General features: G+C 47.7%; 1 protein-coding gene across 18 annotated transcripts; it reads left to right on the forward strand.

Moving 5' to 3' along the window:
• Nucleotides 1-1,179: 1,179 nt before the first annotated feature.
• On the forward strand, nt 1,180-10,323 carry LOC108951721 (RNA polymerase II C-terminal domain phosphatase-like 1). Of its 18 annotated transcripts, none has more exons than XR_010492491.1 (11): nt 1,180-1,705; nt 1,783-5,174; nt 5,249-5,302; nt 5,380-5,622; nt 6,938-7,099; nt 7,243-7,323; nt 7,498-7,563; nt 7,745-7,822; nt 7,917-7,964; nt 8,329-8,403; nt 9,658-10,323. XR_010492491.1 is itself a non-coding variant. In XM_065132674.1 (11 exons), exons 7-11 carry the CDS (start codon nt 7,028-7,030, stop codon nt 9,661-9,663), a joined length of 300 nt encoding a protein of 99 aa, XP_064988746.1. In that variant the 5' UTR covers nt 1,180-1,705; nt 1,783-1,839; nt 1,974-2,031; nt 5,032-5,174; nt 5,249-5,302; nt 5,380-5,622; nt 6,938-7,027; the 3' UTR covers nt 9,664-10,323. The 18 variants fall into 18 exon arrangements, 13 of the variants coding, with proteins under 13 accessions (XP_064988746.1, XP_064988745.1, XP_064988752.1 ...); XM_065132674.1 differs by lacking the exons at nt 7,745-7,822; nt 7,917-7,964 and having other exon boundaries at nt 1,783-1,839; nt 1,974-2,031; nt 5,032-5,174; XM_065132673.1 differs by lacking the exons at nt 7,745-7,822; nt 7,917-7,964 and having other exon boundaries at nt 1,783-1,941; nt 5,032-5,174.
• Nucleotides 10,324-16,146: the final 5,823 nt, after the last annotated feature.

A 16,146-nucleotide genomic window follows, 5' to 3' on the forward strand; every position in this document is an offset into this window, starting at 1 on the left:
GTTAATGTCATTAAGTGATTTTTTTATATATATATAAACAACAACTAAGGATACTTATTCTCTTACACTATTTGCCCAGCTTATAAACCAATTTTGTTATTGGATGGTGGCCCTCGCAGTTAGATCATTTGTATGACAATTTTTCAACATAAAATAAATCTTTATTTCAAAAAAAAAAAACAAGCATTCTTCTTTGGGGATCTTTTGACAACATGTCTCATCCTTATTGCTATAATACAAAATCTATGGGAGGAACAAGTATCGACCAGGAAAAATGATGAGAAAGAAAAATAAATAAATAAAAATAAAAAATATTATGAAAGTCTTTTACATAAATTTACTATAATACAGATAATATTTAATCTTAAAAATCTATATTATTACTTAAATATTATTAAAAAAATATCATTGATGTTTTGGTCGATTGATCTGAACCTATATGTGTATATATGTGTATGAGTGTTTGAAGTGATTCCGAGATGGTTTTGAAGTGGATTTGAGATGACTTTAAAGTAACTTTGAGATCAATTTGAGATGAATTTAAGATTGAGATGTTGAGTTTGTGGGATCAAAGTATTTTGTCTTCGAGGTATCACCTATACGAAAACTATGGTTGAAGGAGATTTTTCGACCTGATTCCTCCGATGTTCAAATTAATATTCAAATATTTCTAAATGTGAACTAAAATAGTTAGAGAAAAAAGATAATTACTTCTCCAATTTTAGGATACAATTTTTATATAAAATTTATGATTTTCTTGTTTGTCAAAGCAAGAAAAAGGAGTTTAAATTATTTTTATCTTCTTTGTCGTAATTAATCAGAAGAAAATTTATATTTTTTTATTTTAAATTTTTATATACGGATGAATAATAATTTGGATCACACGTGACAACCGCATGTCAATTAACGATCCATTTTCTATCAAATATTAATATATAATATAATATTTATCAATATAATATTTTTTATTATATTTATATAAAATAATATAATATTACTATATTGGAAGTTCTAAATTTTTAATCAAGGGTGCATGAAAAAAAAATGATATTTGAACAGCCACGTTGGCAGTATAGATTGACGAAAACCTCCCCATTCATTCAAGTAAATTAAAATATAGTTATATCAATGGAACCTCCGAGACAAAAAGTTGGTGAGTAATATTTTCTATTTGATATTTTCTCCGTGAGGGGAAAACTTCCCCCACGACACGAGTCTTTGGGCCATAAAGACAGACGGACGACGGAGTTCTCCAATCTTCGCCGGACGTTGTTGTGCTCCACCCCGGACAGCAGCAAGCGGAACCGATTGAGGTTGGGAAGGCGTGTGGAAGGAGAGAATCCCGGTGTCCTTCTCGGGGTCATTTCTTCATAAGCCTTGCGCGGAACCCTACTTGCTCACGTCGCGCGGCGTGATGGGCCGTCGACCGGGGATCAGCTGCAAGGTCTACCATTGAGACGTGTTCCTTGGAGAAGCCGAAGTGTTCCCGGCCGCCAAGAACAGCGACGGTAAGGGCCAAAGCTCGCCGTTCCCTAACACCGAGATACGCGTCGATTGCCTCTCCCTTCCCAGCGAGCGGTGCCTTCCCCTCTCCGTCCTCCAAACCATCTCCCCTTTCGCCCTCCGCTGCAAGCTTCAAGCCAGGTCCGACGCCGATCATCCCCTCCTCAACCGACTCTACCTCTCATGCTTCCGAGAACGCAAGGTCCCTCCTCGTCCCTTCTTCTCTTTTCTCCTCTTTCTGTGCAAGAATCCCTATGGTGCTCATTCTTTCATGCGCAGGATGCGGTGGTGGTCGCCGGGAGCGAAGAGCTGCATCTCATGGCAACGCCGAGCAAGGTGGAAAATGTCTCAATTAGTTCGGAGCTTGTAAAGTCCGTTTGTAATTTGCATTGGCTACGAAGTGTTTTCTGTGATGGTTACTTGTGGATCCTGATTGAGGTACTTTCTTTAACCCATTTTCTCTTTTGTAGATCCTAAAGGACCATGGCAGGTTTCGAAGAGGCTGACTTTTGCGGATGGGCAAAACCAGTTAAGTTTGCGACAATGCGGCATATCAAACAAGGTTTGCAATACTGTACCGGTATTTCGATCTGGGCTCGGTACCGGTACGGTACGGTGTACTGAGCGATACACCCAGGTGTACCGAGCAGTACACTCAGATGCATCGAGCACTGTAGTACTGCTACATTGCACTGCTACAGTAGGACCGGTACCGGGCGGTCCGCGTACCGCTGGTCTGTCGGACCGATACGTACCGTCCGTACCGGGCGATACGATTCAGTATGGCAGACCTTGATATCAAAACATCGGAGGTGCCATACAAAGGCATTTGAGCGCGAAAGGCGACAGTGTGTTCCTTTAGGTTAGAGTTGCCATAAAAGGCTTCTAGTGATGAAAGGCAAAAATTTGTCAAGTTCAGTTTCTCTTGGATGCTCTGGGTGAACGGGGAGCGACCCGAGGTGAGATCAATCGAACCTTCCCCCTTGGATTGCTGGAACTCTCGACGCATCTCGTTTAAGCGTTGGTCCATTTGTCACAGTTGGGTCCTCAAGGAGTTGTCCATTGAATCCGTTGATTGGGTCTCTGATTCGAGCAGGGCAGTGCGTTGATGCAGCGGCGTGCTAAAATCCACGATCTGGGAGCGGGGTGCTCCTTCTGCCGGTAGCTTAACGGGCCTGGGACAGTCCTGAGCTGTCGGTACTGGGTCAGTTAGTGGAATCCCGACAGGTGTGGACGACAACAGTGGTTGGGACAATGGTGTGGCTTGTTGAGTTAGTTGGGTCAGGAGTGGGGTGATTGTCACGACCCGAGTCTGATGAGCTAACTGGCCAATAACTCCATTTTGGTCCTTCAACCACGGACCAAAATGCTTAAGCGGGAGTTAGCGTAGTACACTTATCAGGCCCTTATAAGCTAATCATACACATTGCCCACTTCCGATGTGGGACTAATGGGATGTTACAATATCCCCAACTCAATTAGCTTGACGTCCTCGTTAAGGCCCGACATATCCTAGATCGAACCCTAGCATAGTGCATGTGAGGATTAACTCAGTGGTGGCTCCACGCCGTGATGAGTTCTCGACTTCATCCACGGGTAGCCCTTTCCTACTCGAGCCCTCTCACCCTGCCCAAATGCTAGGTCGGCTCTGATACCAAATGTCACGACCCGAGTATGATGAGCCAACTGGCCAATAACTTCATTTTGGTCCTTCAACCACGGACCAAAATGCTTAAGTGGGAGTTAGCGCAGTACACTCATCAGGCCCTTATAAGCTAATCATACACATTGCCCACTTCCGATGTGGAACTAATGGGATGTTACAGTGATAGTCTGTATCATGCCCGTGAGCGTCTATACCTGGTGAGTGAGATTCAAGAATGCTTCGACAGGAACAATCAGGTGGCCCATATTTGTCCCCGAGGTGAAAGACCTGGGTAATTGAATAGACGCCAGTAATGCCCTGGTGTTTAAGCAAAAGTGGATGCATCTACATGGGGAGGGAGGGCAGGTGCTATGGGTTAGAGGTAAAGCCTCCTCACTGGATCGTTCGTTGAGAGGGTTAGCGGGTGGACGTTCTTGCGACATTCAGGCCCTTCCTCTAGCGCCAAAATGCCGAGGGAAAGTACCGTCGACGTTTGAGTCAGCCCGCTTGATCTAGACTCGAAGGCGTAGAAATGTTCAAGGTCCCCTCTAAGTGGCCCGGACGTATTTGAGGTGGCTCCGAGGTGGACTTGGAGTGGCTCCGAGGTAGGGGTTCGACTTCCCGGGCACTTCCTACAAAAAGACTAATGTCGGGAGAAGTTTCCCGACCCGATCCCTCTGATACTCAAGTCAGTCCGAGGTTCCTTTTGGGGTATGGGGTGTTCTAAAAAAAAAGTGTCCCTTAGGCCAACACTAGGGTGGTCAATTGAGGGGGCACCTTGTAACGACCCCATCGTCCCCCTTGGTGTCTTGCCCACGAGGGCAAAAAGGGAGGACAAGCCCAAACGGTCTCCCATGGACTATTGTCCATGAGGCCTGAGAAGCTATAATTACCTCCCATGTCGGCGACAAGGGGAGGATGATTAGGGCCCTTTCTTCCGTATCAGCATCCTCAAGGTGATTAGTTGGCAGGTGGTGATTGGCTGTCAAAATATTCTCTATCATCGATGTTGTGCACCTTTATGTTGTGGCCTAGAGTCGGCTTTGCTTGGTCCAATCTTGAAAGCGCAAGGTCGTCCATGTGGCTTCTAATGGGGAAGAAAGATGGGGGAGTGAGGTCGGGCCGAGGAGGTCGGCTCGGGGGCTATGATCGAATCTCTGAGGGCGTCCTGAGGTGGAGTCACGTTGCGCTCAATCTGTCAGGATCCTACACGATAGGTCAATGTCGGGGGGAGGTTCCTAACCCGACCCCTTCGATGGTTAGGTTTGTGAGTGTAGGTGTTTCTTTTTTTTGTCTCCCTTTATCCTAGGATAGGGAATTGGTATTTATACATGCGAAAATAGCACGGAAGTACAATGGTTGATAGTGACCACCGGTACCTCCTAAGGCACGGTCGCGCAGGCAATCGACCCGTACGCCCCCTATGGCATGGGTTGGCCCATCCGGGTTTCTAGTTCACAACGTCGACTCGTATAGTCCCATGCGGCACGGGACTAGGTGGAAGGGTGCCGCCTGCCAGGTTGAGTTCACAGTCAGCTCCACGGTGGCTGCCAACTAGCGAACTGTAGTTAGTGCGAGAATATTCCCTATCAATCGGCGATGTCCGAATCAGCTTAATATGATTTGGGCCCATGTGCACAAGAGAGGTGAGATATTCGAATCTTACTATTGTTTTGGACTAATGTCCATGTGGCCTAGCTGTTGATTGGGTCTTGCCCCCTCACTGCTGGTTGTGTTGCCATGTGTCAAGCCACCATTGGGGGAGAAGATTTCCACTATCACCTTTGCTTTGAAAAAAAAATAAAAAGATATCTTAATTAATTTATAGTGCCTACTCTAGTGCATTCTTGTGTTTTTCCTTAATTGATTTGCTTCTGATGAAGATGGCAAGATATCAGTAAATCAACCATCTGCAAGCAACATAAATCTATATAGTGAATCAGGACAACCAAGTTTACTTGCCGGCTTGCCGCATCCATGTTCATTTCTACAATGCAAGAAATAGGCAGGAGATGTAACTCTTAAGGTATTTGCTTGTGCTGAATCCCAAAGGATTTTCGTCTTGTATCTAACTTTTCTTTTTCTTTTTGTATTGGACAGATTGAGTTAAGGTCCATAAATGGAGGCAGTAAGGATTTGCAACATTATGTTGAGGTGAGTGATTTTATCCATTTTGGGAGCTAGTCGACTTGGATTGTTTAACCCTTGATTTTATCCATGCTGTGGCCTAGAGTCGGCACTGCTTGGTCCAATCTTGAAAGCGCAAGGTCATCCATGTGGCTTCTCAGGGGGAAGAAAGATGGGGGAGCGAGGTCGGGCCGAGGAGCTCGGCTCGGGGGCTACGATCGAATCTTCGATGGCGTCCTGAGGTGGAGTAGCGTTGCGCTCAATCTTGCCAGGATCCTACACAATAGGTCAATATCGGGGGGAGGTTCCCGACCTGACCCCTTTGATGGTTAAGTTTGTGAGTGCAGGTATGTCTTTTTTTTGTCACCCCTTCTCCTAGGATAGGGAATTGGTATTTATACATGCGAAGATGGCCCGCCCGGAAGTACAATGGTTGATAGTGACCATCGGTACCTCCCAAGGCACGCTCGTACGCCCCCCGCGGCATGGGTTGGCCCATCCGGGTTTCTGGGGCACAACGTCGACTCATATAGTCCCGTGCTTGGGCCATAGATGCAGTTGCAATTATGTATGTGGCTAGCGTCACATGGTCGGTATACAATTCCCCTGTATTGTGACTAAGTAACACTTATGGAGTTCTGTGAACATACCTTAACAAAGTGTGTGCAACATACTCATTTAAGAAGTCATTTCATATATGGATTGGTGTGGTATTTATGACACTAGAATTTCACTTCAATAAAAAAAAAAAAGAATTTCGCTTCCTAAAAGTTTGAACAGTTAGGATATTTTAGTTCATGTTACTGCTTTACCTATATCAAACTTTTCCTCCTTTTTGTATTTATCAAGGCCTTTCCTGGTGGGGGAACCTAAATTTCTCATTGGACTGTGAATTGTCTGACAAGCTATTATTGGATATCCACACACATTAGCTAGACAGTGAAGGTTTACCGAGTTTTTTTTTTTTTGTAAAACTCCTTTTTGAAGTGTGGTTGGCTGAATGTGCACTTGATCAATGCCTGTCATGTCTTACCCCTTGAGTCAAACAATTTTGATGAGATCAAATTTGATTGTTTCGAAAATATTTGAAGGTGGATTTCTGGTACAAAGCTTGTAACATTCCATTAGTCCCACATTGGAAGTGGGCAATGAGTATGATTGGCTTATATGGGCCTGATGAGTGTACTACGTTAACTCCTGCTTAAGCATTTTGGTCCGTGGTTGAAAGGACCAAAATGGAGTTATTGGCCAGTTGGCTCATCAGACCCGGGTCGTGATTGTAACACCCCTAATTAGTCCCACATCGAAAGTGAGCAAGATTAAGATTTGACTTATAAGGGTCTGATGAGTATACTACTATCAACTTCAACCTAAACATTTTGGTCTCATGGGCAACTGAATATCCATTAACTTCTTTATTTTATGCTGAATCAGTTGAGCAAAGTTATTAGTGATGACCCATTTTTTAGTAATATTTTACTGCTGAACCAGCCTTTTATATATCATCTCACTATTTGCTTAGTACTACTTTTGCTGCTTCTTCTTGGAAAGTTTGTTGCCGCTTGAAGTTTTTTAGTGCTTTTTGTAACTGGACAACTTTTTATGTGAGTTCCATAACAGATCGGCTATCTAATTTACCTTTTTTTTCTTGTGGAATTGTAGGAGACTATTCATCCTTTATTGTGCCTGCTACTGGTGGTATGGTTACAAGTGTTTATAAGCATTTTCTTGGGAATGAAAATGGCTTCTTAAATGATACGGACAGCCCTCAAAATGAGCCAGCCAAGAAAGAACACTTACCTGCCAGTACATCACAAAAATTGGGTATTGACTTAGATTCTTCTCTGTCCTGTCTGGTATTAAAAAACTAGCAAGTAATGAACATATGCTTTTCTGTAATGCTTTGAAATTTGTTACTAATGTTGGAACAGTCATTTAACTGAGCAAGCTCCATATTTAATTTCTAGTGTTTGGACGGACAAACTATAGTATTCCAGGAAAAAACAACATCTTCTGTGATGCCAAATAAGGGAGAGTATTGTTTTCAGGTTATATAGCTCTGTCTCAGTTCAATTGTTTATAACTATTACATTTACCTTCTATGTTTCTTGCTCTCATAACATGCTTATTCTTTTCATTTTATGGGTTAACAATGAAGCATATCTGATCATTTCATACTCTTTGTGAAAATAATTATGATTTTGCACCTTACTATCTTATAGGTTGAATTAGCTGGAAATATTTTGGGAAAGGGAGTTGGTTTAAGCAAAGAGGAGGCTAAGCTTCAGGTGGTCCTATCATCTTTTTGTCCACATTTCTTTTTGTACTTGATCTTCATGGATGCATGTCTAGTTTCCTTTTCCTCTATATTTTAGGACTGTGAGCCCTGAAAAGATAATTTCCCTTTTTCCATCATTTTAGAAATATTTCTCTATGACTTTGTTAATTTGCCTCTCATATTAAAATTAGGAGGGCAGTGCTGATCAAGCCACTCGACTGTTTTGTGCTTGTCATTTTGTCTTCGAATTGTAGCATTCTGTCTTATAGGTAATCTTGCATCTGAATTTGAGTCACATATCGTTGGACACACAATATCAATTTCTGCTGTCATACACAAATTCTTATTGTCTACACTCTACAGTGAAATCGGTCATGGATGGGTTACTTGTACAGACTGATTGCTGAAAGGGTAGGCCAACATGTTTTATGCTAATCAGTTTTGATCCAAGGCCTGCATATCTTGTTTCAACTTCTAGTTTGTTACATGTCATCCTTTGTTTTTCACCCAGTGGAATGTCTTCCCACAACAATATCTGTATAAATCATCTTCAACTTGTGATAAAAGATTTAGCTATATCAACACCCATTTAAAATAGCATTATTTGATGTGTGATATTTTAGAACTTATTGGATATGTTTGTCAATCTGCATCATACAATCTTTAATGTTTGCAGTCTGATCTTATTTGCCTCAGATCCACAATGCTCACAGTTTGCAAAATATTTATCTGGACATTCTAGTTTCTGCCTAATATCCACTTTAATAATATATAGGCTGCAGAGGAGGCACTCCTTACTCTTAAGAACAGACTTGAATCGACAAGCAAAGAGACGTTAAAGATCATCAAGGTTATGTTGCATTGCATATTTACACTGATTTATTTGTCAACTAACTATTTGAAGTGACTTTTGTTGTAAATTTAGTGTTTTCTTGGTTAGCTGAGTCAACTAACTATTTCAAGTGACTTCTGTTGTAAATTTGGTATATTATTGGTTAGCTGGGTCAACTAGCTAATTTAAGTGACTTTTGTTGTAAATTTGATATATTCTTGGTCATGACTTGTTGTATAGATCTTTAACCATCTATATATTTTATGATCAACTATTATATTGAAGTTACCATATAGCTTACCTTTAAATGGTGTTGTTTAAAGGTTTCATATACTGTAGGATATCTAGGCCTTTTAGATGCATTTAATTTTGTTTAAATGGTTGATAACCTCTTTGTTTATGAAGAATGGAGTATTATGATTGGAGGTTAAAATTTTATTATAGATTTAACATTGTCATTTCCTTCACATTGTGGATGCATATACCATTCTAATGACTGCACTTCGTATCTAATATATTCTTCTGATCTTTTAAAATTTTGGGATTCAGAAGCTGCTAGCTTTTATGAGTGAGAAGCTTCCTGAACTTTCTTATAGGAGATGATTAAGATTTGTGATTGGATTTTTGTTTTTTTTGAGATATCTTCCAGAATGCCATTTAAGGTCATGTTATATACATACACAAACTTACCTTTTAGCATAGCATCGATTGTCACTCTTCTAGCAGATAGTCTCTCTAACTTGAGGTAATTCATTTTGGTGTAACCTTTTTAAAGTTACTATGGCCTATACATGACCCTACAAAACTAGTTCCTGAATCTATGCCCTTGTACTCAATAGTTGTAAATTAACTGTTTAAAAAGTTAAAAGTGAATGAAATCCTTTTCAATGTTCTAAGTGTTAAATTTTGTGTAAGTCCGGATACTTTGACTGTTGTGTTCTAGGAGGGGCATCTATGTCTCTTATGGTATAAGGTCATTTAAATGTTTGCTAATGAGTTGGTGAATTAAACAGGAAAAAAACATAATGCTAAGAGACACTATCATAGGGTGTGATTATATGCCAAAAAATTGAGCAAATGATGAAAAAAGAATAGCTGTCACAATTGATTTTGGAATATCCTATATAATGAAAACTTTCTTTTGGTCTTTTGTGGTCCAGTTGTTACTTACGGAATTGAATCTAATTTATGTCTTGGACTTTTGGTTGCTCAGTTAAGAGTGATTTTGATTTTGTGTTTAGATGCAGTAGCTTAACATTTTTTGTTCAACAGGCCTAATGACTAAATGCTCCATTGATGGAACTGATGCGAGTTTACAAAGTATCCTCTAGAATACCATTGTGCATAGACGTTCAGATGGTCAGGAACGAGGTGCAAGTTCTTATAGTCGACGGTTCTTATCCCTCGAGCCCTCATGGAATTTCTGTTGACTTCCTCATGCATTATGCTTGTCGCATTGACATCTATTCATATTCAACAGGAAGTTCTTTTATCTTACTTGATTGCTGATCGGTCTAGAGTTCTTAGAGCTGTGAGCACAGTCAAATTTTGGTAGAACTCCCTCACAAGATTCTCTGAACTTCCTGTATCAACCATATAGGATGGTCTGTATAGAGAGGCTATGTATTTGAACATGGCAGGCAAGAAAAAAACACTTGAATTAGATCAGAATTTTCACTTGACTGGAAGGTTTTTCTATTCTTGGTGCAGGAGAAACCTCAGTCTGTGTATTGGAGATTTTGACAAGATTCTATGGACCGGTGATGCTCTGAGGTAATCAGAAGGATTTTCCATCAACTAAGTATATCAGATGGTCTGGTTATTGGTTCTTTGGAATTTATGCTTGGAATTCCTGTGTTGCTTGCTCTCTGTTAGCTGTGTAGTCTTGTTTGTAGTCCATTCACAAAGATATGACAAGTTTTCTGGGGATTCATGCAATTGTTCTCTCCTATTTGTTGAGCTTAACATAGTTATCTCTAGAAATTAGTAGTACTAAGGCCCACATAAATAATGCTTCCTGCTGAAATCTTGTCTTGATTGCTGAGCCTTGCTAATGATGGTGGTGGGTACTGAGGAGTACTGAATCACAACATAGTTATATTTGCTTGATTTGCTGAAAGCACCGTATCCCTCCTCGCCTTTTGTGGTGCAAGTAGGACATGATGCAGGTAACATGCTTTCTGAGGATGAAGCACACCATCATATATATCCGAGCAGCCTTTTCCTCCATTTCCTTTCCTTTCCTTCGATGCTCCTAACCAGGTATGATCCTGACGCCATCTTGTTTTCGTTTGAGCCGTGGCTTTAATAGTAATCCTAAACTATTTCTGATATGGCAAAAAATGGTAAACCCCACCCCCGGCGACTTCCCCCGCACGTGGACAGGCGCGGCGCCCCAGGGAGAGCAACGAGGGCAACAGTCTGTGTCCGGACGTTAGCCTCACGAAGCCCGCAGCCCCTTCAGTTGACCCAGCACAGTAGGACGAGACAGAAGTGGGTAGCGGTTGAAGCTCGCCCATACCCTGCGATCCCCCGTTCCCATACGCAACGTCCTCAACGATGTCGGACGCCATCAGAGATACGGCCCCGACCGACGGGATGGCGCAGCCGAGGATGCCGAGTTCCCATATAAACGTCCCCAAGCCAGAAGGGAGAGGTAAGGGGCTGAATTCCCCGAACAACCGCCATCGCATCTCTCTAACTTGACCGTCGGAGGGGTCGGGTCGAGCGAACCCGACCATTGTGCAGGTATCAAGCCGAGGTCTCCCGCCCGGGACGTGCCGGCGATCCCCGCTCGGGAAGAGTCGCCGCATCGCCCCGAGTCCGAGGCCGCACCCGACCATCCCGGTGGAGACGAGTACCGCCCCAGGAAGATCCCCGCCATTCGGACCCCCGAACGAGCCGAGACGACCTCCCGGGTCACGGCTAAGAAATAAATGGTGTTTATACTAACTAAAAAAAGGTGTTTACACTAACATAATGGCGCTAGAAGGAGGGCCGGTCCGAATGTCAAGCGATCCGCAGGCTCACTCCGACGAACCCCCAGCCATCCGGTCGCACACGACCGACGCGACGGAGGAGCACCCCCAACAGGAGGGAATTCGGGACGAGCGCCCCGCCGCGACCTCGGAGCGCTATTGGCGATTATTCAACGATCCGGGCCTATCGCCTCCCGTCGCCAATCCCGGTGGCCCGTCACCCGTGCCACCCGAAGCCCTTTACGACCTCACGCACCAGGTTCGGGCCCTTACGGGAGTAATGCAGACCATCATCCCGCTGGTCTCTCCCCCGACGTCTTCACACTCAACCTTACCCCCACCACGGCGACGGCCCGCCGGCGCTCAAAACGCCGCACCGCTCCCCGAGTCTCCCATTTCCCCTCCGCGCCGATCGACCCGACTCGGGAGCCGAGGAGCGGAGGAACCAGCGGCGCACCCGACGCCCGTAGCCCCACTTTCAGACTCAGCGGAGGAACTGTGGGCCCAGCTACGCCTCGTAGGCCGCCGGCTGGACGAGGTGCAGCGCGAGGTTCGCCGGACCGGGGGAGACCCGGGGGCCGAACAACACCAGGGGTCCCCCTTCATCCCCGAGATTCAAGAGCAGGCCATCCCGCCGCATTTTCGGCTCCCGTCACTAGATGCTTACGAAGGTGCCACCGATCCGGCGGACCACGTGGCTGCTTTCCGCGCCCAAATGGCGCTATACGGGACGTCCGATGCCCTGATGTGCAGGGCGTTCCCGACAACCCTGCGGGGCCCAGCCCGAGCGTGGTACAGCAATCTGAAGACCGCGACCATTGCCTCTTTCGACCAGCTGGCCAGGGACTTTGAGCTTAACTTCCTGGCTCATGCCAAGCCGAAACCGTCGGTGGCGATGCTCCTGGGGCTCAACCAGAGGGAGGATGAGCCCCTTTCTCACTTTGTGAACCGCTTCACCACGCAAATCCGCGGGCTATCTGATGCTCACCCTTCTTTGATTATGCAGGCATTCATGATGGGCCTGCGCCCTACCCGATTCTTTTGGTCTCTGGTGGAGCGACCCCCTACTTCGATACCCGAAATGTTGCAGCGTGCGAACCAGTACATCGCTGCCGAGGCATGGATGGTCGGGAAGCGTGACGAGCGCAAAAGGGTCAAGCCAGAGCAGTCCCAACAGCAACAGCCCGCCACCTCCCGACGCAGGGCCGGTGGCCTCAACGATGCGGTACCTAGGTCCCCTCTCCCGGGCCTGAACTCCTCTCGGACCGAGATATTTCTCCATATTAAGGAGAAAGGCCTTCTCAAAGACCCCTACCCGATGAGGAGTCCGCGCGAGCTCGCGGACCGCTCCAAATACTGCCGTTTCCACCGACAGCCCGGTCACGACACCGAGGAGTGTCGAGAATTAAAAAGGCAAATTGAGGAGCTCATCCGCCGAGGACACCTCGGTTCATACCTCCGACCAGACAAGGAGCTCTCCCCACGCCCGGAGGGCCCCATCGAGCGACACATAGATGTCATAACCGGCGGGCCGGCGTCCGGAGGGAGTTCCACGGCGGGCGGAAGGGCATACGCCAGGGCCTCCCGGGCAGAGGATTCCAGACCCGAAAGAGGTCCCGAAGTCACCTTCCCGACCGAGGGATCTGAACTGGCCGAGCATGATGACGCACTGGTGATATCAGCCAGAATCGCCAACGCGCAAGTGAGAAGAATCATGGTCGACACTGGGAGCTCGGCCGATATACTTTACTGGGACGCCTTCCAAAAGCTCGGCCTGGTAAAGGAGAGCATGAAGCCGGTATGCTCAACACTCACGGGGTTCACCGGCGCCTCAATCTCGTCACTAGGGGTCATCACCCTGCCTCTGACCCTGGGAGCCTTCCCGAAGGCGAAAACTGTGATGACCTCCTTTCTGGTAGTCGACCTCCCCACAGCATACAACGCCATCCTAGGACGGCCAACCCTCAACAAGACCCGAGCCGTCGTCTCAACTTATTATCAAACCATCAAGTTCCCGACCCATGATGGGGTCGGGGAAGTGGCGGGAAACTCCTGGGAGTCCAGGCGCTGCTACTTGACCGCTGTGTCATTAAACAAGAGAGCAAGGATCCAATCCCCGCTGGAAGACCCCTGGGAGGGAAAAAAACCAACCCCCCGCCCCGAGCCAAAGGAAGCCACTGTCGACTTGCCACTGGTCGAAGGAAGGCCCGATCAAACAGTCAAAATCGGGTTGGGACTCCCCGAAAAGGAACGACAACAGCTTGTCGGCCTTTTGCGAGTCAACACCGACATCTTCGCTTGGACGCCAGCCGACCTAACAGGAGTCCACCCGGAAGTCGCGCTGCACCACCTGAACATCTCGTCCGACGCCCGGCCGGTGAAACAGAGGCCCAGGCGGCAGGCCCCGGATCGGCAACTGGCCATCCGAGAAGAAGTAAACCGGCTTCTGGCGGCCGGTTTCATAGAAGAGGCAAGGTACCCACAGTGGCTCTCCAATGTAGTCCTTGTCAAAAAACCTAATGGAAGCTGGCGGATGTGCGTTGACTACACCAGTCTCAACAATGCTTGCCCAAAAGATTGCTACCCCCTGCCAAAGATCGACCAGCTGGTCGACGCCACGGCCGGCCACGCCCGACTCTCGTTTATGGACGCCTTCTCCGGGTACAACCAGATCAGGATGGCACCCGAAGATCAAAAACATACAGCCTTCCTCACCGAGCAAGGGATATATTTTTACAAAGTTATGCCATTCGGGTTAAAAAACGCCGGGGCAACCTACCAGAGGACGGTGAACAAGATGTTCGCCCACCAGATCGGACGAAACATGGAGGTATATGTCGACGACATGATCGTAAAGAGCCGAACGGCGGAGGCTCATCCCTCCGATCTGGCAGAAACATTCGACACTCTGCGGAGGTTCGGCCTGCGTCTCAACCCCACCAAGTGCGCCTTCGGTGTGACCTCGGGAAAATTCCTCGGATTCATCGTACACGAAAGAGGGATTGACGCCAACCCGGAAAAGATACAGGCCATCATTGACATGCGGCCTCCTCGGACGATCAGAGACCTGCAGCGCCTTAACGGGAGGCTAGTCGCTTTATCGCGTTTCCTCTCCCGATCGGGAGATCGCTGCCACTCTTTTTTCCGGGCCCTGAAGGATCCGAAGAACTTCCAATGGACGGCGGAATGCGAGACGGCCTTCGAGCAGATGAAGCTACACCTGGCCAGCCTCCCTCGACTCGCTTCGGTCTCCCCAGGGGAGAAGCTGAGTCTCTACCTTGCCGTCTCTCGGCACGCGGTCAGCTCGGTTCTAGTCAAAGAAATTTCCGGCGACCAACTACCGGTCTACTACGTCAGCCACATGCTGAGCGGGCCAGAAGAACGCTACCCGCCGATCGAAAAGCTGGCGCTGGCGCTCGTCCTGTCGGCGCGGAAACTCCGCCCCTACTTCCAGGCCCACCCGATAGAGGTAATAACCGATCAGCCGCTTCGGCTTGTCCTGTCCAAATTCGATGTTGCAGGGCGTCTCCTCAAATGGGCAGTGGAGCTCGGCGAGCACGACATACGATACATACCTCGGACCGCCATCAAAGCCCAAGCCGTGGCAGACTTCATTGCGGAGCTGACGCCGAATACCGGCGAAGAACTCGAGCCGCTGCGCGATACCTGGACCCTCCACGTAGATGGCTCGGCCAACGCGAAAGGCGCCGGCGCGGGTCTGGTACTGACAACACCTGACGGCCGCTCGATCGAGCGCTCCTTCCGCTTCGGGTTCAGAGCCACCAACAACGAGGCAGAATACGAGGCTCTCCTGGCGGGGCTCCAATTGGCACTGGAAATGCAGGTGACCGACATACGCGTCATCACCGACTCGCAGCTGGTGGCTAGGCAGCTCGATGGCGAATACGAGGCCCGGGACCCGACTATGGCGAAATACCTAGCGCAGGTAAGAAGCCTGGCCGCCAAGTTCGCCCATTTTGAACTGTCGAATGTTCCCAGGAGCGAGAACCAGCGAGTCGACACCCTGGCTAAACTGGCGTCCGGCCCGTCCCCCTGGGCTCGACCCGAGACCGAAGAACTCCCCCGCCGAGCCATAGAGGTCGTCGCCACCGTCGCTCACGGCGCGCCGGCCACTTGGGTACAGGAGATGTTACGCTTCAAGCAGGACGGGACCCTGCCCGACGATACAACTACAGCTCGGCGCTTGCGTCGAACGCAGGCGTGGTACACCGAGGAAGGAGGACGGCTGTACAAACGGTCTTTCTCGCGCCCCCTGTTGCGCTGCCTGGAGCCGAGCGAAGCCTGGACGGTTCTGTCCAATATGCACGGAGGGGCTTGCGGGGAACACATAGGCGAGCGAGCCCTGGCGCACAAGGTACTCCGACAGGGGTACTACTGGCCGACCATGCGCCAGGACGCAAAAGCTCTCGTGCGGCGATGCAGCTCGTGCCAGGAGCACGCCCGTACAACCCGACGGCTGGCGGTCCTGTTCACCCCCGTCGAATGTGCCTGGCCATTCGCGCAATGGGGACTGGACATACTCGGGCCTCTCCCGCCCGCCTCCGGCCAGCAGAAGTACATCATCGTGGGAGTGGACTACTTCACCAGATGGGTCGAAGCCGAGCCCCTAGCGACCATCACGGAGTCGCAAGTGAAAAGGTTCGTATGGAGAAACCTCATAACCCGTTTCGGCCTGCCCCAGTCCATCGTCGCCGACAATGGACCGCAATTCGCCGGCAGGAAATTCCAAGAGTTTTGCGCCAAGCACAAAATTCAACTGAGG

Source organism: Musa acuminata, chromosome BXJ2-11, assembly GCF_036884655.1.
Source record: "Musa acuminata AAA Group cultivar baxijiao chromosome BXJ2-11, Cavendish_Baxijiao_AAA, whole genome shotgun sequence".
Taxonomy (NCBI): Eukaryota; Viridiplantae; Streptophyta; class Magnoliopsida; order Zingiberales; family Musaceae; genus Musa; species Musa acuminata.

Bases quoted from the DNA above. Each gene is read 5' to 3' on its own strand.
- LOC108951721 (XM_065132672.1), top strand. From the start codon at position 7,028: ATGATACGGACAGCCCTCAAAATGAGCCAGCCAAGAAAGAACACTTAC. The intron at 7,100-7,242 runs GTATTGACTTAG...TTTAATTTCTAG, and splicing joins CAGTACATCACAAAAATTGG to TGTTTGGACGGACAAACTAT. The intron at 7,324-7,497 runs GTTATATAGCTC...ACTATCTTATAG, and splicing joins AGGGAGAGTATTGTTTTCAG to GTTGAATTAGCTGGAAATAT.